Raw genomic sequence first — 25,838 nt, forward strand, 5'->3', positions numbered from 1 at the left:
AAAGTTGCTGTTGTTATTTCCACTACTACGTGGAAAGGTCAGCAAAGTTTTGATGCGGTGGCCATGTTTGACGGGGCTCTTTTGGCACCAGAGCATGCGCACTGGGTACCTCAACTGGATGACTATGAATGAAAAAACATCTTATATAAGCTCACCGAGCACTTTATTAGGCATTTATTGGACTTATTGTTTAGGCTTCTACTGCTGCAGCCTATACACTTAAGAGTTATGATGCGTTTTGTGCTCGTCTGCATGCCAATGTGGTTATTTACGATACTGTCACCTTCCTGTCAGCTTTGACCAGTCTGGCCATTCTCCTCTGACGTCTCTCATTAACAAGGAGTTTCTGTCTGCAGAACTGTTGCTCACTGGATCTGTTTTTGTTTTTTGCATCATTCTCTGCAAACTCTAGAGACTAGTTTGCGTGAAAGTCCCAGGATATCAGCAGTTACTGAGATACTCAAACCATCCTGTCTGCCACCAACAATCATTCAACGGTCAAAGTCACTTAGAACTGTATCACTCTACATGATACATTTTCACCTGTGGCACCTCCCCTAAATAAACTGTACCAGGGGACTTTCCGAGCTTCAGGGGGGAATGTAAATCCCCTGGTCTTCTGTTTCTACCAAAACTATAGAAATTCAGATGAATAACATCACTCAAGAGTAGCATGGCAGTGCCAGGGTACCCTTCCGACCTGCAACCTGCATCAACATATGCGACTACACCACACAGCTACCAGGTTTAAGATAAAATATCTGGTTAAAGGGAGGTAACTGAGGATCATCTTCAAACAAGAGCAAATATTAGCAAAACAGACCAGCAAATATATACACAACATAATTTTGACAGCTGTAGCCAGTTCCCCAAAAAAGTGGGGAAAAACCTGAGCTGGCCCTACAGTTTTGCTGGCCCAAAACAATAATCTTGTGTCCCCAAAGTAATCACTCAATTTAATTGTGTGGCCCAGGGATGGTTGTGGCCCTAAACGACTGCATAGAGTGTTTATGCCAGTGGCCTGCTCTGTCACCTCTGAATTTGTCAATCATTGCTGTGATAATATCACTCACAGACTCATGTCACTCGCAGATGCAGTTTCCCCAGTGGTTTTAACCACTCTGTCCTAGAGGCTCAATCGTAATCTCAGAAACCTAGAGGCGATAAGAGCTCAGTCCTTAAACATTAACGGAGATCTTATCCTGGCCTTCAAGCTTCCTTGACGTACATGAAGAAATTGACAAATTATACCTTTTCTCTCAGGTTCTGTTACCCTCAAGAAGCTTCATTCAAAAGGCAGTATGCCTCACTAGCACTGGATGCAATTACTAACTCTTCATATAGAGGACCTGTAAATCATTGCATTAATGCGGATATAAACTCCTTTCATAAAAAGAAAAGAATAAGAACTATCAAAGACCTTAGAGGTCATACCTCTGACTTAAAACCTTAAACACAAACCCTAGCTATCACCCAGTCCTAGTTGCTGCACTACTTGTTTGACTGGGGGTGGCACAGAAGTGACTAGAGAGACAAATAAACAGTTCCAATTTGAAAAGAAAGTCAGAAAGGGGTGGGGTACACCAAATGCAATATTCTAAAAACACTCCACCTCCACAGTACGTTATGAAATGACAAACAAATACCCAATTCATAGCTGTATCAGGTTACAATTTTGCACTGGCAAAGGACAGGAGGACATAGCTAGGTTTTTTTGGGCAGTTGCGACTCGGGCAATGTTAATGTTAAATGTTTTGTGTGGCAACAGGTCTGTCAGGTTGGGCCTGTATCAGCCACACTCTGAGGAGCCATGGGGCATGGAAGAAGAAATGACGCGACTTGTCAGGCAGGCTGTGCACAGAATCGTACCAACTGACAACAATCGAGCGCGCGCACGCGACCACGCGTGGAAACTCTTCTGCAAACTCTTCTGCACACAGAACTCACTAACTACATAACCCCCATTCACCCCTTCCCAACACTGCACTGTTTGCTGCACTTTACCTCTTCAAGCTACCCACCTTTTCCCTACCAGACAGAGCCTTCCAAGGCATCTTTAAAAACTACTCCTTTTCATTAACAACTGTATGGCCACTCTTCAAACAGTTTTATTTTATTCATTTACACTTAAACCTCTCTTAATTTATAGTACTCCATAGAGGAGAATGGAAGCAAATACATTTTTTTACACTTTACATATCAAGGTGAAAAATCAGATACTACTACATGCCTTTAAAAAAGATAACTGTTTGGAAAAAATAGAAGAAACAGAAAACATATAACTATTTCTGTAAAAATAAGTAAGCTGATTGATTGATAGACTGGTACCTGGTTCATTTCATCCATCCCATTACTGGCAAACTCGAAAACCAATTCTGTTGGTTGGACAGCAGTCGTCATGACGTCCCCGGGTAAGACAGAGAGGGGAAGAGACGAGAGAAAGAGAGGGCGAGAGAGAACTCCCTCCCCCTCGTTGACTTTCAGCAGAACAGGAAACTGTCAAAACCAGAACTTGAGGTAGCGTGGCAGTTTCACAAAATGCATAGAGCTGTTTGGGGAGGGGGGGGGGTGGGGATAAGTTCCCTTTTTCTAGGCCTGGTGCAGCCTTGGTCTGGTTTTGTTTTTGGATGGGAGATGATCAGTCCATCTCAGCCCAAGTGGAAACAGGCTCTTCTCTAACTGACAATGATGTCCACTTTATCCTCTGTCTGGAGCTTGCAATCCTGTAGAGAGAGGGAGGGAGGAAGGGAGAAAGACACACAGAGAGAAGAAATGATCAGAAAATAAGCTCTATTCCAAAATGTAGTGCATCTTCATCTGGCTGCATAAAGCTATCTCTGAAAGCAGACCCATGTTTGAGGAACACTATGGAGTAATGCTTTCCAATATTATGAGGCTAATAGTTATTGCCAGGTTAAGCCCCAGTGTAGATTCATGGTCTTCAATTTGACACTGGAAGCGTTTTTGAAAACAGTTTGCTGCAAAGGCTCAGCGCTATTCTTTGCCCTCAACAGCACCCAAGGGGCAGACGGTTGTGCTTTGCTTGATATTACTACCGAAGCAAACTCAGTTCTACCCTCTCAACTGAGTGTTGCTCCAATGGACCTCTCAGTTCAATCTTTCCCCAAACCCCCTGGACTGAGTTGAGAAACATAATTTGTTATTGTATATCATTTTTCTAAAGTGAGTGAAACAAAGAGGGGCAAAAAGGAACAGGCGCGCCTCCTACATGAGACAACCGCACTAACAACACAAAACACCAAATCTACTGGGAGCCAGAGCTGCCGTTTCAGTATACAAAGCTGATTTATTTTTAAACATATTTTTTCCCTGATTGATTAGCAAACACACAAGCACGAGATTGCTCTGCGCATGGAAAATGTAGTTTCAAATCAAACTTATTTTCCACCATAACAATAACAATGTATTTACTTTCAAGTTTCAGGCTTCAGATCTTTTCATGGCACAAAAACAGCTTTTTTAAGTTACTAATGATCTCCTGTTAAATACCAAGACTGAGCCTCTGCTAAATATCAGTTATCTTAGATCACAGTGCATCCTTTGAAACTGTAACACTGACACAATATTATGCTAATTAACCAACTGTGGGAATTTGTGGGTTTAATTGTGTCGGCACTCCAATATGCCTTGAATAGAGCTGTCTCTGGCTCCATCGCCATCTTCTTTTGTGTGATGTTCCCCAAGGGTCTATTCTGGGCCCAACCCTTTTCAGTTCATATACAGTGCCGGGAAACAATATTTGCCCCCTTCCTGATTTCCTCCATAATCACATATTTTTCACACTGAATGGTTTCAGATCTTTGGACAAAATGTACAGTGAGACAAAGGGAACCTCAGCAAACCTCCGAGAAGCCCCATATATATTGAAAGCTTTAATCCCCAGGCCTTTGCTATTAGGGCTCCTCAACTCAGAAATGTATTTAAAATCCATTTTAAATTTTTAGATGGGCTTTTTATTGAATGTTCTCCCCTTCAGATTTTATATGCATTATTTTTCTATTTTCTATTCTGTATATCTTATTTAGAGATTTTCATAATTTTTTTAACAGATTTTTATTATTATTATTATTATTATTATTATTATTATTATCATTATTATTATTATTATTATTAAAAGCATGTGATAATGGCCAGCATTTACTTTTCATCATTTCATTATTTAAACATTTATTTACATTTACACTTTATTTTAAATGAGTGTATAGTCCATTATAGCCTTCAGGTTTCAAGCACATACAGTACCTTACACCTGCACATTGGAAATGAGGGAGACAAAGTCAACAGGCTTTATCGCACAGAAGGGAGTGGCGGTCAAAGGTAGTGATGGGAAATGGAGGTTTAATGAAAAAAAGATAGGAGTTAGCATACAGTATGCTGTCCATGACTCACTGATTTGAATCAATCGTCATGCTATTCAGTGCTCCGTTTGAATTGTCCAAACAAGTCAGTGACTGGCAGCTCATAGTAACCCTACCACCTTGAGATTGGGCTCACAAACAGAGGTTTCAGAGCGAGTGAGGGTGAAAAGAGAGCGAGATGCCCTCATACCCCTGCAAATAGACTGATGAGCAGACGCCTCCCTTACAGGACACAAGCCTAAGTCCAAACAGGAGCAAAACAGCAGATTAGTCATAAACTCAGCACACTTGTTGCAGATCAAAACAGGCCCAGCTGGGTGGAGCCTGATAAGATATGGTTCTAATGCAGCGCTCGTGGTCCAAGAACTGTCGGGGTTTTCCACACTCCCTTTATCTGGAAGTGAGGTGTGAAGACAGTCTAGCCAATCAGTAGCACTAATTGTCCTGCAAATGACCTGAGAAAAAGGAAACCAGGGCCAGGATTTGGATTCAAGGTCCAGATTTGATGATTCCTGTTCTAATGTATGGAAAGGTCCCATAGCCTGGTATTGAATCTGAACTGTGCCTGTGCTGGTGATGGCTCCAGCATTTCCCAGGGGAGGGTTTCCATTCACTGGGATTACAGCAAATCAGTATGATGTTTGCATATATACATGTCTCCATAATCAAATACTGATAAGTGGACTGTAATAGGATTTTCCTGTCAAAAAGAGAGAAACATGTACAATAATTACATTTTTGAGACAGATGAGCCATAAAAGATAATCGACCAATCAGCCAAATCCTAAATATTTATGATTCTACAGCTTAATTTGGGTAGCCTGAATTGTATGAATACAGACCTTATAAGTACTCCCCAAAAGATTTCTTGAAAATGAAATAAAATTTGTTTTTTATCAGAATTTAAATAAAGCTTGTGATTGAGTGCTAACTAAAAAGCAACAAACTGTGTGTTAGTCAGGGCCTGGGTAAGCATGAAGCTAGTGCCATACAAGATTAATCAGGATAGAAATGGACATAAAAACAGTGTTGAGAATACCATATTATTTATATATAAAGAATATATCCCGTGTGAGACACCTTCACGAATTACAAGAGTTTGATTTGCAACAATAATTTGAGTTCTCCCTAAGAGGTAAGCATGTTCATCCAATGGAGGATAACATATTCAATAAAATCTTATGGTCAACGGTTTCAAATGCCTTTGAAAGGTTCATGAAGAGTGCAGCACAGTGCTTTCTATTATCCATGGAGTTAACAATATAATTCATCACATTTATTACAGCATATACAGATTACTGATAATATAAAACATTTTTCAATTAAACACGTTGAATGAAATCCATTTTATGATTACATGGTATTTATTACAAGGACTATTACAATAATATACATAAATATATTTGACTACTCAACAATGAGACCTCATTTGCATGCCATAGTATTTAAACAATGTTTGGATAAGCCTGTTATTGATGACCAAATTCTGTTACTCATATTAGGACATTACCATAGAAGTATTACAATGTTTTAAAAATGAAACATTATTTGGAATGTGTTACAGGTGATCTATATAGGCCAGCTGCACACTGCCCTTCATAAAGCATTATTATAAGAGGGCTTATGCTGTACCTGTAAGTCACTCTGGAAAACAATGTCCAATTAGTGAATTGCTTGTATGAATAATGCAAATGCTTCATAAAAATGTTTTTTATTTTAGTTATTAGGGGCGACATTGGCTCAGGTGGTAAGAGCAGTTGTCTGGCAGTCAGAGGCTTGCCGGTTCGATTCTCCCCTGGGTGTGTCGAAGTGTCCCTGAGCATGAATGGGTGACTGAGAAGCATCAATTGTACAGCGCTTTGGATAAAGGCTCTATATAAATGCCAACCATTAGTTCTTAGTATTAGTTATTAGTTAAATTAGCTTGGAGCACTCGTGAATAAATAAAAAACTCCCAGAAGGCCATTTGGCTCTGCACTCTTTAACCTAGTTGAAGTCACTCTTGAAAGGAGATAATCAATATCAACTAATCAGAGTGTACAATGCTCTAAGAGTAAAACTCAGACATTCCAACATTAACAATGAGGTTTAGAACCATAAGGTCATATGCAAATCTCACTTTGAAGGCCAGTGGGGTTTTATTTGTTTCTCACTACTGTAAAAACTGAGTAGATAAAGACCCAGGCCTAAATCCCATCAGCACTTATAAAGAGGAACAAAACATTCAGAACTTTTGATCCAACTACCACATAAATGGACAGAGGTGTTTTTTTCCTGCTTGGAAAGGAAACTCACATTCCGGACTTCTCCCCACACATCCCAAAAAAACAACCAGGAATGTAAAAGAGTAATTGCTTTTCAATGACCTGCATTATCTTGAAAAAATGAAGTCACCGATCATTTTAAGTCACCGATAATAAAGTATGGAAATTAGGTCTAGTATGTACACAACCTCAGTGGGGCCTGGCTCACATGTGCCAACCTTTCCAGAAAACAGCACAATGACATTTAAGGAATGTTGAATCCCTGAGAAACAAACAAGTAGTCCATGGCCAAGTCAAAACAAAACCCTATCCCCCTTCACAGTAAGCCCTCTCATCATTTACATTTTGGGCTTTTTAACAGTCAGAGCTCTGTCCCCATTAGAGCATCTTTAAGCCATCTTTAGACTTAGATAAGTCATAGAATGAAGATTTGGTAAAAGGCAAATTATACTACATTTTCCCCCCTAACAAACCACTATAATCAAAATAATATTTGCTTCCATTTCAATGGCATATTTGGAGGCAGTATAAAAGATATTAGAAATGCCAATTTTTTCCCCAAATTCTGGCAACAATAAATGTCTCATGGAATCAGATCTCTAGTCACATGATAAGTAATTACATCACAGGTCACAGGCTAGAAGGGTCTCAGGGCGTATGCAACAACTGTCATTAAATAGGATATAACTGTTGTTTACAGCAGATAACATAGTGTTTAGAGCACAGGGTCTGTAACAGTAAGGCAGTGGATTTGATGCTCAGCTGCCATTGCACTTCAGCAAAGTATTTCATACGAATGACTTATATATCCAGAAAATATCCAGCTGTATAATTGGATTATATGAAGAAAACAAATAAATAAATAAAAGTAACCTGTATAAATTGCTCTGGGTAAATGCGCCTGCCGAATGCCATTTTAATTATTATTCATTTTACATTGCGTTTTACATTACCCATTATAAGATTTCACTCTCAGGTAGAAAACACTTTGGTGCTAGGTTATATATAGAAAAGGCTACAAAAAAGAGTGATTAGATTAGATGCATTGATTTCACCTCAGCTAGCTACATAGACTACCTAAATAGACAAGAACACATTTAAACTATAGTGTAAATACTAATTTAAACAGAAAAAGGAAACTTAGTGAAATAAGGAAAAACCTCAAACCCAGGGACAGTGCTTGATTGGACAGTGCTTGGTTAAAATTTTCTGATCAACCGGGTAAGGATTATTCACTTTAGGCATTTGATACATTTGATGATACTCCGATTTGATAAATGAAATGTTGAAAGACGCCTGAAGTTGTATTCTATGATTATACTATAAGGTAAACTAATAATAAGCTGTTGGTGACAGAAAGTTTAGACTTGACAACAGCAAACTGACTTTGAACCATGTTAACCCCAAACAAAAAAGACAAAAGAAAAAAAAAAACAACAACTGTAAAAGCCAACAACAAAGCCTTTGGCAGCACGCTACAAACACTCGGTTTTATTAGCACAACGCGAGCCGCGGGTGTCGGTCACGCTCTGAAGGCCGTGCGAGAGCCTTCATATGCCTCCGTTCAAAAACATTTTTCGTCTAGGCCTAACCCCGCTAAATAAGTGCCAAGTACGTAAGAGTGCCAGGGGCGTGCTCTAATAACAGACAGCTTCCCGACAACAGAGCGCTGTGTGCGTGAGCGTGAGCGTGTGCGTGAGTGTGAGTGTGAGCGTGTGCTTGTGCGTGTGCGTGAGCGTGAGTGTGAGTGTGTGTGTGTGTGTGTGGGAGTGTGTGCGTGCAGAGAGGGAGGTGAAGAGAAGAAGAAAATGCCACAAAGACAAACACAAGCTGCCTGTAAACCCAGGACAACGTCAGCTGAGGGGGAGGACAGCCAAACCACACCTAAGGCAGGGGGCCTTCCAGGGGCGGGGGGGTGAGCCGAATTGACTGCGAGGTCCTGCAGATGCAGGGGGGGGGTTTTCTGCTCCGGCCCAAGGGGCCTACGGTGCAGCCTCCGTCCCTCCTTCACGAGGAGGACACTGCGCTGTCCTCGGTATTCACTCCGTCCGGAACAAAATGGCCGAAACGGCACACGACTAAGTAAAATAAAGAGCTTTTTCTCAGAGCATGGGGGTCTGCAAAACCCCTTCAATAGATGGGGGTCCAAACTAACGCCCGGCAGAATGAGGGTCCACGGCATTAGCCAGCACCTACTGTTCCTCAGCGGAGTCTCCATAGTATTAAAACAGCCTGCTATAGTACACTCTGCACTGGGCCAGCAATGAGAAGATTATACATTATATTCACTTCCAAAGCTTCCATTCCAAATTTGAAATGGCAAGAGGTGAGTGCTGTAACCCTAAAGGTAGCATGTAAAGGTGTTTTAAAAAACTCTGAGAAAGTAAAATCATGAAAAAGAAATAAAAAGTTTTAAAAAACCCTGCTGTCGCTCATTGAAGCAGTTGTACATGTGACATTCAGCTATTTTGAAATTAACAACGGCTTCGAAGCCTGCTCTCTTATCAATGCAAACCAGGTAGTGCTTTTTGGAGACATGGCTAGCAGAAATAGAACTGTGAAATGGCAACCAAATCCTGCTAACAGGAAACGCATCACTGAGAGATGGGGTTTGTGCTACTTCCTGACTGTTAGACCACAGAACACTTCTCTCTTTCAAAGTAAGAGTGGAAACTCTCTACTCCCTCCCTCTCGTTTTCAGGGTCCTGTAGCTTTACCGTGAAAACCAGAAGACAACATGTTTCTTAATCCATAAAAGGTTTTTTGTTTTTTCCATTCTGCACAACATGACTAAAATTGTGCTGAACATGAAAAAACATACAATACCTATCTATCAGCAAACACATTCTAAACTTTGGTTGCTGCTTTACATTATATCAATGTTAGTGCCAGCAAGCCAGCAGTCTGATATAGAAGCAGAGATGTTACCATCTCTAAACCAGTCCCAATCTCCCTCACACCTGTGCAATCACCTGACCCAATCAGTGCAAAGGTCAAACTCATCTGATTGACAGCCTGCATTCATTGAAACCACTATTATTAAAATGAGCTCAGCACAAAAAAATGCATATTCAAGTATACAGACACAGGCCTCCCAAAGTGTAGCTTTCTGATCCCTTCTTACCCACAATTCTCAGCTTCCCTTCTGTGGTGCCATCCAAAAAGGGGTTTATCCGGAAAGTCAAGTAAACGTAGGGCAAGAGGGAAGCTTTACTAACAAGTGAAGCACTGAGATACTGTACTGCTACTACTGAACTGCTCTCCCCTGGTATTCTATTTCTGCTGCATGGCAACAGGTCACAGAAACCAACTGGGGTTGTGAAAACAGCACAGGAAATTGCAGAGAGGTGCTCAAAAAGTGACCCCACGTTCAGCTCAAAATTTCAAATGAACGTGTTCAGCAAATGTTACCAGTCTATTGTTGGCAATATACTACTATATTTTACAACCCAACTTTCAGTAAATAAAAAAAATTCAATTTTTGATTTTTCATCAAACGCATTATCAGTAAGTTCTACAGGGCTTCCTTTTTTTCTTTTTTTTTTAATATATTTTTTAGGCCTTTTTCAGCTTTATTGGACAGTATATAGTATAGAGAGACAGGAAGAATGGGAGCGAGAGAGGGGAAGACATGCGACAAATGTCAGACGGTCGATTTCAAACTGCCGACGTCGCGGCTCACAATGAGCATGCGGTCAGTGCTCTACAGGCTGCGCCACCGAGACACCCAACAGGGCTTCCTTTTTGACACCGACGTCCTGGTGTTGCTGAGTGATGTTGCACTCTAGTGCCAGTGTGGCTGACTCCAGTATAGGGGTGAATTTTTATTTTTTGATGTCCAACAAGCTAATTTAACTGGTGCTCTGCAAGGGAGGATGGACAAGGAAAAAACCAAAATGGAACTCGGCGGCCCTCGCAAACCCATCCCAAGATATATAGGAAGCGCTACCGTGTGGCAACCTTCATTCTGTGCACAAGTATTTTTTATTTTCTTTCCACAGGATGCCTTTGGAAGAGTTCATAACAAGCGTCCTTCCGGGACCTTTACTGATGATTTCTTGAACCCAACAGTTCTTAATCCCACCTCTCATCCCTCATTGTATACCCTTGGTGGGAGCAAGGGAATATAATTACTCTCTCCCCTTACATAATTCGGAACAGAATCCAATTTAGTGTGGCTGCCATATTTCAACCTGCCATTTTGGGGATTTCCCCCTTGAAGCAAGGGAAGTGAACATCAGGAAGAAAGAATACATGTTGTATCATTTGGACAATATTTTTATATTTTGTGGACCAATCGGGGCAGTTTGAATCACTGTACGTCACTATGGGGATGGCATCGTGCACCATAAAAAGGTCTCCTAATGTGCAGTCTCTGGCTCCTATTTTTACAACATGGCAGCATAAAAACTGCACTTCCAAAATACCTTTCACAAGCTCATGTAAAGTCAATGGATGACATCACAGTCACTTTGTTCATACTTCTAGTCAGAGTACACCAAGTAGTAGTTCAATGAAGGCCCTTAGCCACCAAATTTAAAACAAAATAGGAGTTTAATAAGGGAAACTTCCAGGACAGTCTGATCACAATACTGTAACACTCCGGTCAAGCCCTCTTCCTTCCTTCTAGATGCATATGGTTTTCTCACTTCTCATAATCTGCTCAGAACAGTTGGCCATGTAACAGGTAATATAACACTTAAGATAAACATCAGTGGGTCCTCAGAATGGGCTGAGCACAGGTGCTCAAAAGCTTGGTTACACAACATTACACAACAAAATTTAATCTATACTAATAGAGCCATGCATTTAAAAATGATTTTTTTATCTCAATGCCACGTAGTATTTCTTTGTAAGTCATCCATATTTAAAAATTGAGAATGTTAGATATGTAAATTGTAGTTTGATGAAACGATTTAATTTTTTCTGCATTTGCAGACCAATTTAATTTCAGTGTTCTTGCCCAATTCAAGACAAAGCTACTCTTAATAAGTGTAAGAGAATCGTACAATTTTCACATGTTGCCTGACGATAGCAACAAAAAGTCAACCTGAACCATGTTCACTGACTACATTGTCTGAACTGCACCAACAAATGGGGTCTCTGCCATGAAGCATTAATAAAACGGTGAAAAAGGGGCTAGTCTTGCATTGCTGATGTGGCTCATTACAAACACATCAGTTAATTCTGGTACCAAAAGCCACTGAGACATGCAGATAACTAGTAAGACTACCGGACTGGAGAAGCCAATCCACTTCCTCCAAATTCATTTGTTCATTTGAAAATGAAATATGTAAGTTCTCAGGCAATCTTTATTTACCAGTATTGATTGGTTCGTAACATGGTTGGCTCTTGGTCTTCAGTATGCAAATAATCATTAGAAAGCCCAGGTCCATTAGATCATGACATTTCTCTAAGCATATAGCAGGTCTGTGTAAAAGCATTCACTAAGTGAAGACATTTTGTTTCTTCAAAATTGCCATCTGATAGGAGGACAAGATAGAAGAACACAGCAACTGTTATTGGTTTCAGTACTCAGTCACATTCTGATGTTACATTTAATACTGTAAATTTTACAAATGTAGAACAATCCTGGCATTTATATAAAATATATAATTTTATACATAAAGCCCAGGTCCATAAGATCAGCCCATCTGGTAAACAACACAGGCCACATCTCACCGTACATCGGCATGAATCTTCTCACAAATATTTGAAATACTTGAGTTCGAAGGCACTTTTGTTATTTGGGCTGCTATGAGCATATCTCATACAAGACCAGGCTAGAAAAACGAGAGCATATCCATCTCTGAGCATCTTCTTGGCTCGGTCTCAAGTTCTACACATACTTTAGAGCCACTTTAAAGTCACCATGATTTAAGCGCTGTGGAATCTGTTATTCACCTGAATTCAACACACCCCTCCCTATGGGTTCATCAGACCATTCACACTGGGCCAATGACATAGTGATCCTTTTTCTCCCAAATCAAGGTGTCGCCAAGTAGGCCTATGTGAGCAATGGTGACATCCTGGAAGCACTGAAGATTAACATCACTAAAGCAGTGCAACCAAAGTGTTAATTGGACACAAAGCTTTCATTTTAACCGTTTATTTTAACTGTACTGTTTTTACCTTTGAATAGTAAATCATTAGCAGGTCTGTTTAATAGCATTCACAAAGTGAAGACATTTAGTTTGTTCAAAATAGGAGGATAAGACTGAAGAGCACACTGCAAATTTCTATTTAAAGACATGGTAATCAGTCATATTTATTCTTATATCGCTGAACAAGAATATAATTTACTACTGCAAATGTAGAAAATGTAGAACAATCCTGGCAGTTATATAAAATATGAGTTAATATGTAAAATATGAAAAGCCACGGTTTGTGAGGGAGCCAAAGGAAAAAAGGATGCACACCACAGGGTTGGGGAAGGTTGTTAACCATAGGCCTACTCACTTTTATGCTTATCCTATCCATCTGGAAAACAGCAGGCCACGCCATCTTGGCTCAACAGGCCCAGCCGCACACCTTCATACCAACACTGACATGTCATAGCATGGATCATTTGGCAAGACACAAAACCACAGACACATTTTAAAACTGAATAGTACAGCTAGCTAACGCCCCCTGGCAAAGAATCCCATTTTTCTAAACCCATTTAGCAGATACTCTTATCCACAACATCACAAAGGCTAGGGTTTTACATACAACCTATTTATGCACATACACATGCTTTGCTCAAGGGTACAACAGCAGCATCCTAGTTGGGAATCAGATCCAAAAGCCCAATTTCCGAGTCATTATGCTATCGAGCCAAAACAACATCATATAACAGATATGGGCTGGTATGGACAGGTTTTCTTTTCATAAAAGGAGCTTTTCCTTTTTTTGTCTTTTTGTTGTAAAGAGGGTTTAATCCAAGAACCAAGGGTCCTTTTGCTGAAGATTGTGCAAAGGAACATGAAGTCATGGGACTTCTTTTGTGTTGCTCTCCTCCTGAGGGAGTCCATAACAAAGGCATCATTCCTCGACGCAGTTCAGATCAAATGCACAAAAAGAACATTTCAAAATTAAGGGTGGTGTGAGGTTTTTCCAGGTGCTAAATCCAACCCTAAAACCTAGATTAAATTCAGTGACGGTGCTAAGTGAACAGACTGCAAATGTGACCGTTGCCATTGGAATTTAAGTTAATGGCACGAGCTTGCCAATTCCCCCATGTGACAAATGGCAGGCTACAGATCCAAGAAAAGTGTTCCTGTTCCAGTTTGAAGATTGGACACACTCAAATAGGAAGTTCAATACACAGCTTTCTGGAAACTGCTACAAAATGGTAAAAGCTTTGGTTTCTTCCCATTTCCACAAACGAAGCAACACTGTTGAATGCTCATTCTTCTAAAGATGTGGAGTAAATTAAGCTTGTGTACCGGAAATATTTGTTGCTTGTATTTAAGGCTTGACAAAAGTAAATCTCCGGTGCTTGGCTTCAGAGGAAAGAAAAATGGTCACAGCTCTTATATCTTATACACAAACATATATCTGAACCAGGCTTTCCTTGTGACAAAAATAACTGCCACATTAAAACTATGAACAGCAAGATCAGGAGATGTGTTGGCCATGAGATGCCAATGCATTAGCTCACACACAACCTGTTTACTTGGCCTTGCTGTCATTGTCACGAGGTTGCAGTCATGACACTGCAGTCTTCCGAAAAGCCGGTCGTGGGAGGGAGAGGTGGGGCCAGTTTCTCTGTTGCTAGGACAATGCCCCTCCTACAACCGCAAACACTGTTGGTGACTGTGTTAAGCTCCGCTATGCAGTCATAAAAATAGTTTTTTGATCCTTGTTTGTGAGAAAAAAAGCATAAACAAATGTTAAACAGCCACTCCTCAGGCAGCCGGCTCATTAGCCTCTGCACAGCGCACTGATCGGTAAGGCATTTTACAAGGCTTAGTCAGCCATTACATGGGAAAACCTGCTGATCCTGAATCCAGGTTGAGGCTGTTCAACCTGCTCAGTCTCTCCCGGTGAGTGGCTTCAGTTAGCAGCAGGATGTTTTCAGAAGCTTTACAGGGTAATGTACCAAAGGAGACCACTTCCATTTTTATGTCAAAGTTTCCATTTCTAACTTTCCTACAACAGAAATTGGTTACAATATCCTATGTGGGTTGATCAATACAGACTGCAAAATAAAAAGCATAACTGCTAAATTAGCTTTTGTCGCTCTAAGCTAGATTTTTACAGTGAGTATTGCACAGTTCCTGTTTATTGCCTCAAACAACCCAAGGCACCTAACGTGCGTCTGCAAATGATTAATTACATATACAATGTGTTAGATAAAGAGAAAGTCACAGTGTTACATTGGGTCAGTGGCACACAAGTGAGGTGGACAGGAGTTAAGATAAGTCCACACACCGGCACAAATGCTCACATTGTAATTTTTGGTGAAGAAAGAAATAACAAAGCAAGAAGAATAAAGAACAACGCTAAACACAACAAAAAGTTGCCTCAATCTTGGGCCTACATTTCAATCCAGAGCCAACCTTAAAATAACAAATGATAAAGTCCTCATAATCCCATATCAGTTAGGCCTAATGCATAGATCTCAGCTGCATTTGAATCCACAGTTAATGGAACTTAAACATTCCTATATCAAATTTGTCCCTCAATGAAAAAATGGTTTCAGAAATTGATGGTAACTGAAAATTACCTGGTAACACTGCTGTCGGCTTTCATTTTGCTGACCTATCCACAACAACAACAAGGAGCAACGTCTCGAATACCATCATCAATGTATAAAACAATAAAATCTGAAATACTTGCATCAGTAAATAAAACAACAAAGAACAACATCAACTCAAATACCTGCATCAGTGAACAAAATCGAATGTTCTTGCTTTGTTCCCGGCCTGAAGCGGCCTTTAGCGAGGGCAGTACAATGGCAGAGCCAGCACTGGAGCGCGATGTGTTGAAGGGAGGGAGAGGGGGAATGAAAAGGGGAAGAAGAGGAGGGCCGCCACACTGGCACGGGGAGGATAAACGGCCCTCTGTCTGCCGCTCCGCTGTGGGTTTTGTGCGCCTCCTCGCTTCCCGCACTGAGCTGTGACACAGCCCCTCTGCAGCTGTGGAGCGGGGCCTCGAAGGCAACCCGCGGCACCGAGTGCGACGACTGTCCCTAGCTACAATGACCGTTTCACCCAAAGAGAGCTATAGCAGACTAAAGGCCAGTTCACAGTCCAGGGACAGAGCATCGCTGCCACTGATGACGTGCAAGTGTCACAGCGACATTTGGTTTGGGCAACTGGTGTGCGTTTATACTTTTTGCTGAGGACCACGTCGGGCAACAAGGGACCATTCATGAACGTACCGCGATTTCAGTGGAGCGACGCTCTGTCATTGGGACTATAAGCTGGCCTTCACTCTGCAGGGTGAGCGACCTCTCCGCATGGGAGGGGTCGGCCGGTGAGGAGGCGTGGCCAGGCCTTTCCCACACCCCTGGACGGGAGGATGTGAAACGCTGAGAGGAGGACGGTGGGAGTTTGGTCAATATTTGCAGAGCGACCTGCGACCGTGCTGCCTTGAGCATTTCATAACGACAGAAAGAGGAACAGGGCTGGCAAATACGCCCAATGATGCTGGAGATAACAGTTGCCATAAAAAAGCATCTCCCCGCTCACAAACACCAACATGGAAAAAAGCGGTAATTTGCATGGCTGAGACAAAAAGAGCTTTCATGCTGTGTGTGATAATCCAAGATTAAAAGATGCGGTGTCAAATGCAAAACAACACACACTACAGCACAGTACAGGCCATGGGTGCCTACAGCACTGAGGCACAGAATTTATGGCTGCCGTCTCCTATTTCCAATAATGGAATCAACCCGCTTCATCCACAAAAAGAAAATAAATGGGGCCTTGTTTCGAGACAATTTATGTTGTTTCCCACTTTCTGTTTTTTCACAACATAACGCTAAATGTCCACACATTTATCAAAAATCCAATGGCTGCTAAGTAGGCTATCTTGAGTCACATTTTTCATCTTCTAAGACATACTAGATCAGAAAGAAAAATTGTGTGTGCTCAGATATACAGATTCAGGGACAAAGAGTAAGGAGCAAAAGCAGGAGCATAAAGCTACAAAACTTTAGTTAAGAAAGAGGCCAACATAAAGCAAAACAATTCAATCATGTCATATAAAGGTCTATTGTTGGGAAGCTGCCATCGCCCATCTCGTAAGCAAAACATCACCCCTCTTCTATGAAAAAGAATCCTTCATGATGTTATGACCTGGAGCCTGGGGAAAGCAAAACAGAACTGGGGCATTGTTTGCCGCTCTCCATCGTTGACGGTTGATCCGATCACAGTGCCTCTAATGCAGACAAAGCCCAAAGCTAAGACTAAGCCAGGGCTGGAGGTGGAACTCTGCCTTTTTTGCATGTTCAAATACCCCCACGACCTTGAGCAAACAGTGAATGTGACCGGAGTGGCTGTTGCTAGGGAACGGGTTTTTTTAGCGTGCAGAGAACACCTTCATTGATAATGATTCTGTATTTGTTGTGCTGAACAAACGGATGATGGGCACTCTCATTCACAACATTAGCCTCAGATATGGGGGAGACCGCAACATTCAGGTGGAAAGCTGAACCAGCCAGCCGCTGTAATGATGGACTAATAAACAGCTATCTCAAGGTTCCCCTTGGAACCTTAATATAATTAAAATAGACTAAGGGAAAACTAAGGGGAAAAAAACAAACATTCTTGGCCCTCAACAGCACTTCAGTTCAATCACATTAAGAGATGAATATAACGGAAACAGTTATGATTCCTGCATTCAGGCACTCAATCTGAAAGCCAATCATGTAGTATAAGACTACAGATGGTTGGTCTTTTTTTTTACCATTTTGCTGTCATTTTGGCATTTTCTGAAAGATAAGCAGTAAGGAAAAATAATGTTTGTCAGAAGTCATCGAGGCAAACAAATCCATCTCAGCTGTCCGGAGAGTACTGCAGAAAAATCTGCTCCAGTCAGTTAAAGTTGGACACTTGTGTTTCAGTCTATTCTGAAAAGTTTGTCCTTAGAATACAAAAAAAAGGAACAGCCAAGCTTGAGTTGAGTGTCAGTGCTGAGCTGCTGTGCTTTTACCCTGACATCCCGACAGAACCGGTTCTGAATTAGTAAGTTAGAGCTGGAAGATCTCTTGGATTGTGACCCTCCAGGATGAGAAGCCAAGTAGCAAGCTATGTTGCCTTTTTTAAACTTCCCTTCACACTTATGTTCCATAATTATCCACCATTCTGGACACCCGTCACATAAACACAACTCATAGCTGCCTAATTGCAAATGGTAGGCATTTATATAGCGCCTTTATCCAAAGTGCTGTACAACTGATGCTTCTCATTCACCCATGCCAAGGCACCAACATGCCAGGAGCATTTGGGGGTTAGGTGTCTTGCCCAGGGACACTTAGACAAACCCAAGGCGGGATCAAACCGGCAACCCTCCAACTGCCAGACGTCTGCTCTTACCGCCTGAGCCAATATCACCCCTATATTGTGCTGCTGGAACCTGGTTTGGGGAGATTTCAGTTGTGGTTAGTTTGCACACTAACCACAACTGAAATCTCCCCAAACCAGGTTCCAGCAGCACTGTGGCAAACAGGGACGGGGAAGTACTGTAGATATGGTGGCAACAAGCTATGGCCTCCTGGTTGGGGTCCAACAGCCAAGCTGCAGCTGGGAGTCAATAAACCAATGTAACGGAAACAAACCTAATTTTAGCCAGATTTCTTGTAATCGGACTTAAAAATCTGATGCACAGTTTACTGCTATAAATACATGGTGTCATGAGAATATCATCTTGTTTATCTTCAGCAGATGGGAAGCAGATGTATAAAGCTTTGTGTATTTAGCATTAGCATTTAACGTGTACTTGCTTAAGTGCAATATGTACTCTCTGGCATTTTGCATTGATCAGGCTACTCTTTAACAACAGGTCTGATGTCTCCTTTTTCTTTCAGCTGCTATAATGGTTTCTAGCATTCTAATGACTTTGACTGAGTATGCTTGAGAATCCTGTGTTTGACAGTTTGGTCTTGAAGCCTGTAGGCAATGTTTTTTTGCCCCTGCAAGCTGATGTATTCATTGGACCATGACTGGTCAACCATTTATCGCACATTTGTTTTTGGCTTTGGTCTTTCTTGCTCAGCTTTGTCCAACCAGGGTGTGACATTTGAGAGTGACTTAACCATCATGATCACACCACTTTTTTTTCTAAACCCAAGACCACATTTATTCTGCCTTCACTCGTTCTCTCAGTTACACACAGCCTCAGACTTACACGATTTGCCTATGCTCTCCATAAAGAGGACTGAAATTACAAAAACCATGACTAAAGTGAATAAAATCTGAGATCCTCTCTCAATATGATTCTCCAACAAACACAGAGTAGATTCCACAAAAGAGAAAATAATCTTTCATTCTAGAAATAAAAGAATCTTAGAGAGGAATCATTCTAGGCATTTTTTTGCTTTTAAACCTCTGTAAGGTAGAAATGAAATGAAATTCTAAATTTTGGAGAGAAAAAAAACAGTAAGAACTTGGGTCCTAAGTAGGAATTGGTAGTGCCACCCCCACCCCCAGCGTCAGAGACCCAGTGTGAGGCCTTCTGAGATCAGGGCTCCCAGCGCAGTCATGTCTAGACGCTGGGTGGAGGAACGCAGCAGGCCCATCAAGAGATCATTAAGTCAGCCCCAGCCTGAGGGAAGAGCTGGCCATCACACTGCCCCTTTCAGGTTACGAGGTGGTGTGTGTGTGTGTGTGTGTGTGTGTGTGTGTATTCACACGTGCATGCCTCTTAGCATGGGTGTGTGTGTGCGTGTATGACTTGGTCCGGTTTTTGAGTGTATCGACACTTAAACTCAGTGAACACAGACTGAAAAAAGGCACCAGGAGGGGTGAGGGGTGAGCGGAGTCATAGAGACGCAGCAGGGACAGACGAAGCGCGTCGCCTGGCAAGGGGCGGCGGCATCGCAGCAGGAAATAACACGGTGCCCAAGGGCCTCTGCCTGCCGCCCCCTCCCCAGGCATTTCCGCGTGATGAGAGATTACACTTACAGAGACTCTCTGGTGATTCTACAGAGCGGAGGATCACGGCACACAGCCACACTTCACATTTAACTAAAAGTCCATTAAGCCTAACCATTGAAGTGCTACGGGTTTCATAAGCATTCCTGCTTCTACTCATAACATCACCACTAAAATCTATCCATCCGTCTGAAGGTTTTATAATTTCCATAGAATATTTTGTTTTAATGGTGTCTGTGGTCTCTACACTGTTGATAAACGGTCACCATTTGAAATGCAGAATGTTGAAAGAGGACAATTAATACCCATTATGAAAAAGCCGCAGGGTAGTGGCTAATGCAGCCATTTACAAAAAACTGCCTGCAAATCAAGCACAATATGTACTTTCACTTTAAATGCCTTCATTTCAGAGTAATTCAGTAAGAAAAATATAGTGTATAATAAGTAATACCCATAAATACTTTCTCAGACGAACTATGAGGAATTCTTCTGAAAGTGGACTAAAGGGCAGGATAAACTCTGCCAGCCAAGCCCTGTTTACACTACAGCCTCCTCGCCCAGACTTTCCACCATTATGTGCCCAATGTGCCCTGCCACACCAGCTGCATGACTTTCAATGGTTCTGCAAGGAAGGTGTGACCTCATAGCCCACATACATTGCGCAAGATAGCACTTTATTGCTGCAACTGTCCGGAAGAACGAAGACACGTAGGCATGCACATGCTGTTCATGCCGTTTCCACCCAGAACAGGGCACCGGTCCAGACCAATAAACCACCACCTATAGCATGTGCACAGGGCTTGGGGGGATGCTTGCAGGGGTGAAACCCGCACTGAGAGGCCCCTGATCAGTGGCTGGGGGCTGTAAGGACCCGTGTGCCCCGGTAGAGGCCCGGGCCTGATTGGACAGACGGGCATGGAAACGTGTCCTTCAGAGCCGTATCGCACCAGCACCTGGCCCTTTGAGCGCATGCCAAGCACTGCTCCGGCACCACCGCCCCCTTGTCAAAGAGAGGAGGTGGCAGTTCTTCAGGGAGCGAGAACAGCAGTCCTCCCGCGCGGTCTGAGCTCTGTCTGCCTGCTTCCACAGGCCCACCTAACCGCTCTGCATGGCTGCCTTCATGATGGCAGATGCTCATTTTCAGCCACAGAGCTCATGCTCTCTGCTTCCTGCTCCGCCAGCAATAATGAACCACCGGTGAAGCGCCAGTGCGCTTTCATGAGGTGTGACACTTTGGAAGAACTGGTGCCGTCACTGTGCAGCAGCACAGAGCGTACCAAGCAGGGCCCGTACCGTGGGGCTTCAAGTAGAGGAGGGTGGATCTGGTTCACCCAAAAAATTAACCACCGGTGAAGCGCCAGTGCGCTTTCATGTGTCACAATCTCAATGCGAACCTACAAGCCTTAAGATTTCCAAGGAGAGCCATGAAGTACTGCTGTATATGCACAGCAATAAAAAAAATGAACAATAAAAATAATAATGGTAACACAAAAGGGAAATTCTTGACGCTTCTCAAAAGCCTAGTTGTGGAGGAGCATGGTGGACAGATGTAGTCCTCTGTGGAACTGAATGACTGCTATGGAAATGCGATGCAAATGCCTTTGAGCCGGCAGCCAGCTCTTGGAATCCGAGGGCATGCGACTTTAAGGCAGAAAGACCACCGAAAAAGAACACTTAATGTGCTCCCCTTTTAACACGCGGTCTGGGTTTACCTGAAGGCATTCAGCACCGTCAGCCATCTTTCCAGGCTGCCTCCATAACCCCATTGTGAGGGTTGTTAACCCCGGGCGAATTGCTGCCCAGACCTCGGGGGCTTTGTTTGGGCCCCTCCGGCAGCCGCAGTGTCCATCTGTCCTCGTTCTGAGAGAGAGCCACACAGGGGTCTTTGTGCTGAGGAGAAAGGCTCACACAGCAGACCTCCGCCCTGAGGACCAGAGCTCCCAGTGCCCTGAAGGACCCCTTTTCTCTGCTCACGTCAATAATTTAGGTGCAGATGGAAGAGGGTGGGATGGAGAGAGAGTGAGATGGAGTGAGATGGAGAGAGAAGGAGAGAGACAGAGGGCGGAGAGAGAGAAAGGGAGGGAGGAGGAGAGAGGTAGGTGACAGAGAGGGAGAGGAGAGAGAAAGGGAGGGAGAAGTAGAGAGGGGGGAGTGAGAGAGAGGGAGGCAAGAGAGAGAGGAGAGAGAAAGGGAGGAGAGAGAGAGAGGGAGGCACAATGAGAGGGAGGGAGAGAGTCACCAAGGTAAACAGGACTATATAAAGCAACAGGTGGGACAAAGACAACAAAGCTCACATAAAGATGGTAATGCCAAACCGTATATTTATGTCGGTAAGAGAGAGAGAGGTGTGACACTTTGGAAGAACTGGTGCCGACACTGTGCAGCAGCACCAAGCAGGGCCCGTACCGTGGGGCTTCAAGTAGAGGAGGGTGGATCCGGTTCACCCAAAAAAAGAACACGGTGAACTCGGACACGGGAGAGAGTCCAACCTCAAATCAGCATTCCGAACGTGCACTGTGGTGAGAACTGACGGGCGGCGGATCTACGAGGGCCCTCATCGTTCAGGGAACTCGGGAGGTGCGAGCGAGTAAAAACACAAGCAAAGAATGCGGGGGAGAACGAGGCTGACCTCATGCTACCAGTCCAACAGGTTCCCGTCTCGCTGACGCATTGCTGCCGTGCCCACAGCGCGCACAAAAACACCACTTCAAACTCCCGCCCTGACAGCCTGACATTTTCACATGGTTAAAAAAAGAAAAAGCCAGCGGAGCACATTTCGTTAATGCAAAGAATATATTACTCCTATCCTTCTCTTTATTGAAGTGACTGGCCATTCAATGTCAGTGAAGAAAAACCTGCTGTAAAGGGGAAAGAACCTGCAACAGCAGCCCAACCCATAAATCCACAAGCTGCAAGGTCCTGCTCAACATTTTGGGAGGCCAAGCAGAGTCCAGTGAATGTCTCCCTGCCCCCGCAGGGTGGTCCAATGATCTCCTTTGCAGCAGCTTGTTGACACCTCACTTTGTGGGGACAAAACCTCCAGAATCTCCACCCCTCTCACCCCAAAGTAGGACCAAATGATAAAGAACTGTGACAAGTTTCAGAATGCGTACTGGTTGAATGGTTGGCAATGCAAGGTATCATAAGCACAAAATACAGAAGTGTTTGTTTCACAGACTGTTTTCAGGTTGTGTCTCAATTGAAATATACCCATTTATAACTTTAAAGGTGTCACCCACAGTCCCTGGGGAAGAAGGTAGTGGGTTACAAAACACTCCCTCGTAGCCTGGCTCACATTGTTCCCCCCCTGTCCTCTGCGTTTATGTTCTGGGTTTTGACAATGTGCCGAGCTAGGATCTGAGCCCAAATTTGCCAGTGTCCTGGTTGGGGGCACTGGGAGAGGGAGAATCTGCTGGAGGCACACCCTTCTCCGGTTACGGACATGAATGTCACTGATAGGCCAGTCTGGCTTGAGACAAGCAGCCAAAGGCTATGAATCTCTATGTTGTCAAACAGGTCTCAATGGGTCAGGAGGGTTTTGAAGGCACAAAAAACATTTTATTCTTTAACACACAGGAAAGAAATATTATTCATTAATGTAGGACAATTCATTCTTTAATATGTTTGTCCAGGCACTGCATGCCAGTGGAAGAAAGCCTTTTGTGAGTCCACTGTGTTGTACCTTCTTGAAGTGCTAACTTGTCTCTGCAGGCACACAGAATTCACAGAATTGTGAGCAGTACAGCTCAATAAAAATGGAACATACATTTTTGGAAAGCTGGATGTGGAAGCTAGTTTCCTTCCTAAAACTGACAGGGTAAGAATTTTAAGTAAAAGCCACAGGTAGAAAAACATCAGTATTTGATGTGTAGGCAGATTTAACATGAGAAGAGTTAGCGAGCTTGCAAACGGAAAGAAGCACAGCAAACCAAAGAGAGATATAGCAAGGGGCTTTTTTAAAAGAAACAGGAAATGTGCTTTCATCTGCGGCTCTGATCAAGCACAACCAAAAACAAGAAGTCATTTAACCCTGTTTTGGGACCTAGATTATTTGTGACGTTTTTCCACATGCTGAAACGTGGCCTAATCATTTAAGCTAGCTGAACCGTATGGAGAATCTGTCCATGGTCCCCAGCATAACAGGATAAGCCACATTCACACTCCATTCCTGTGATGAGGTCCTCATAAGGAAGCCTAATTTTCAACTATTTCTGGGACAGCAGTGCATATTATATTGTTGTAGTCAGGAAAACAATACATTTCCATTTCATTTGGCTTCCTGAAATGGATACTTTTGTAAAGATATCTTCTTTATGGCTTTTATGTGCACCTCAACTCTGCTAGAACTTAGACAAGTTTCAGAACAACAGGTCACCCATCTATTCTAATCTATTTGGGAAAAGGTACCCAGTTACTCCATAGTTTTCAGGTAGGCTTGGCTAGTGGACTTGCGAAACATGGTTCCCACCCTTGCTTCGAGAGTCTTTATAAGGCAGTGAGGACAACAAGAAACATGCCTTTACAATCGATAACAACCCATGATATTAATTAAAATTTTCAGCTTGGCTTCTGCTGTCAATTTTGGTAATCAAAGGAGTTCAAACCGTTCCACCAAACACTGAAATGAAAAGCATTGGGGAAAAATACCAGTGCTGCTCTGACTAAAGAATAATACAGCATGCTTTGCATGAATACAGACTAAATGCCAACTTGGCCAAAAAGCGGATTCCATTTTGTTTGCCATGTTTATTTGTGCTATACTACATTCACCTCTAATCTCAAAACTGGCCCTAAACACACCCACATAACTTCATCGTTTGTTTTTTGACAGACAAGTGGAGAGCGGGTTGCCGGGTAATGCAAATTAATATTTTAAACAAATGTATTTATACACAAGTACTCTCAAGCAATCATCTTCCTCCAGAAGCTCATCTGACAAGCTAAATCCTTCCGTCAGCATTTCGGTTCTAAACGTTCAAATTGACCAGCCTTATTTCAAACAGTGATGCTTGAACTACTAACCTCAGAGAAGTATGGCTTTCATTTGAATCTCCATGACAGGACCATTTGAAAAAGAGGTGTGGAACCTGTCTTCGAAAACAGATGACCAAAAATCCCAACAGAAGCAGAAGAAAAATAAGCACTGACTGGAGAAAATAATTCCACACTGTATCTGGAAAAAATGGAATATTCCAAGCATGGAAACTGCTCCTCTCCCCTTCCTCTTGCCAAAGAGCTGAACGAAACAAAAATGAAAAGAAAAAAAAGATGAAGCAATGGCTGCTGCTGGAAATAAAAAGGAGAAGTGCAGTGTAGCAACTTGTTCTTCTCGCAATGAGTCATAGAACAGCCAACCACTGGCAGGGGAGCACCGAACACAAGTCTCACAGCTAGCCAATCGGAGGCGGGGACCAACTTGGCATGCAAATCCCTTCAGGTGAATGCTTGCTGGGGTGGAGATTGGCTGGGGACACAGGTGGGGGAGGGGAGAGCAGGCCTAGCTAAGCAGCAGGCTAAACACCTGGACTGAGTCATGGGGCAAAGCTCTGGAGAAGCAGCGACAGGGCTCAGCTGTAAATTCAACTGCTGCTCATGCACAACACACTTGATCATTAAAAGACAGCTGGACTGGGTCATTTAAAGATTCCGTCAGACTACATCACAAGGTGAGAGAAAGCCAGCCTGACAAGAAAAAAAAAGGTTCATAAGACAACCCTCGTTACAGCAAGGCTGTTTGTTGTACTGTAATTTTGAGGAACACTACATCCCCTCCAGCCCTTCTATATCCACCAGAGTTGCTCCCTACTGACCTAGATCAGATATATCAGAGTTTGAAAAAAGCTGTACATTAATTAGGGTTCCTGTTAGAAGCTTCTTGATCTTGTCACTTGCATTGTTACATCTGTCCGGGTGGACACAGTGACCTACAGTAAAACACGTGACTCCAAACGCAAGTGGGCATTTATCTTCAGGTCCTCATACATGGCCTCTTACAGAGACCTTCTGCCCTGCTAGCAGCTGTTGTTTTCTGGGTAATGTAGGCACCTGCATTTAAACCTCACGAGGCCCAGCCAACTAATTAACGTTAGTCAGCATTGACATAACACCAACAT

At 42.8% G+C, this 25,838-nt stretch overlaps 1 protein-coding gene across 3 annotated transcripts in view; it reads right to left on the reverse strand.

The window, feature by feature from the left end:
* Positions 1–25,056, reverse strand: part of LOC133133670 (ETS-related transcription factor Elf-1-like) — a 36,288-nt gene extending 11,232 nt beyond the window's left edge. The window contains exons 1-2 of one of the 3 annotated variants that reach the window (XM_061249814.1): positions 24,748–25,056; positions 2,329–2,723 (exon numbers count right to left, since the gene is read on the reverse strand). In XM_061249814.1, the coding sequence (XP_061105798.1) occupies positions 2,329–2,400 (72 nt within the window). In that variant the 5' untranslated portion in view covers positions 2,401–2,723; positions 24,748–25,056. Of the gene's footprint in view, positions 1–2,328; positions 2,724–9,767; positions 9,908–24,747 lie in introns of those variants that run through there. The other 2 variants (XM_061249815.1, XM_061249816.1) reach the window with 2 other exon arrangements.
* Between the last annotated feature and the right edge of the window lie 782 nt (positions 25,057–25,838).

The sequence above is a fragment of the Conger conger genome, chromosome 7, assembly GCF_963514075.1.
Source record: "Conger conger chromosome 7, fConCon1.1, whole genome shotgun sequence".
In the NCBI taxonomy this organism is placed as follows: Eukaryota; Metazoa; Chordata; class Actinopteri; order Anguilliformes; family Congridae; genus Conger; species Conger conger.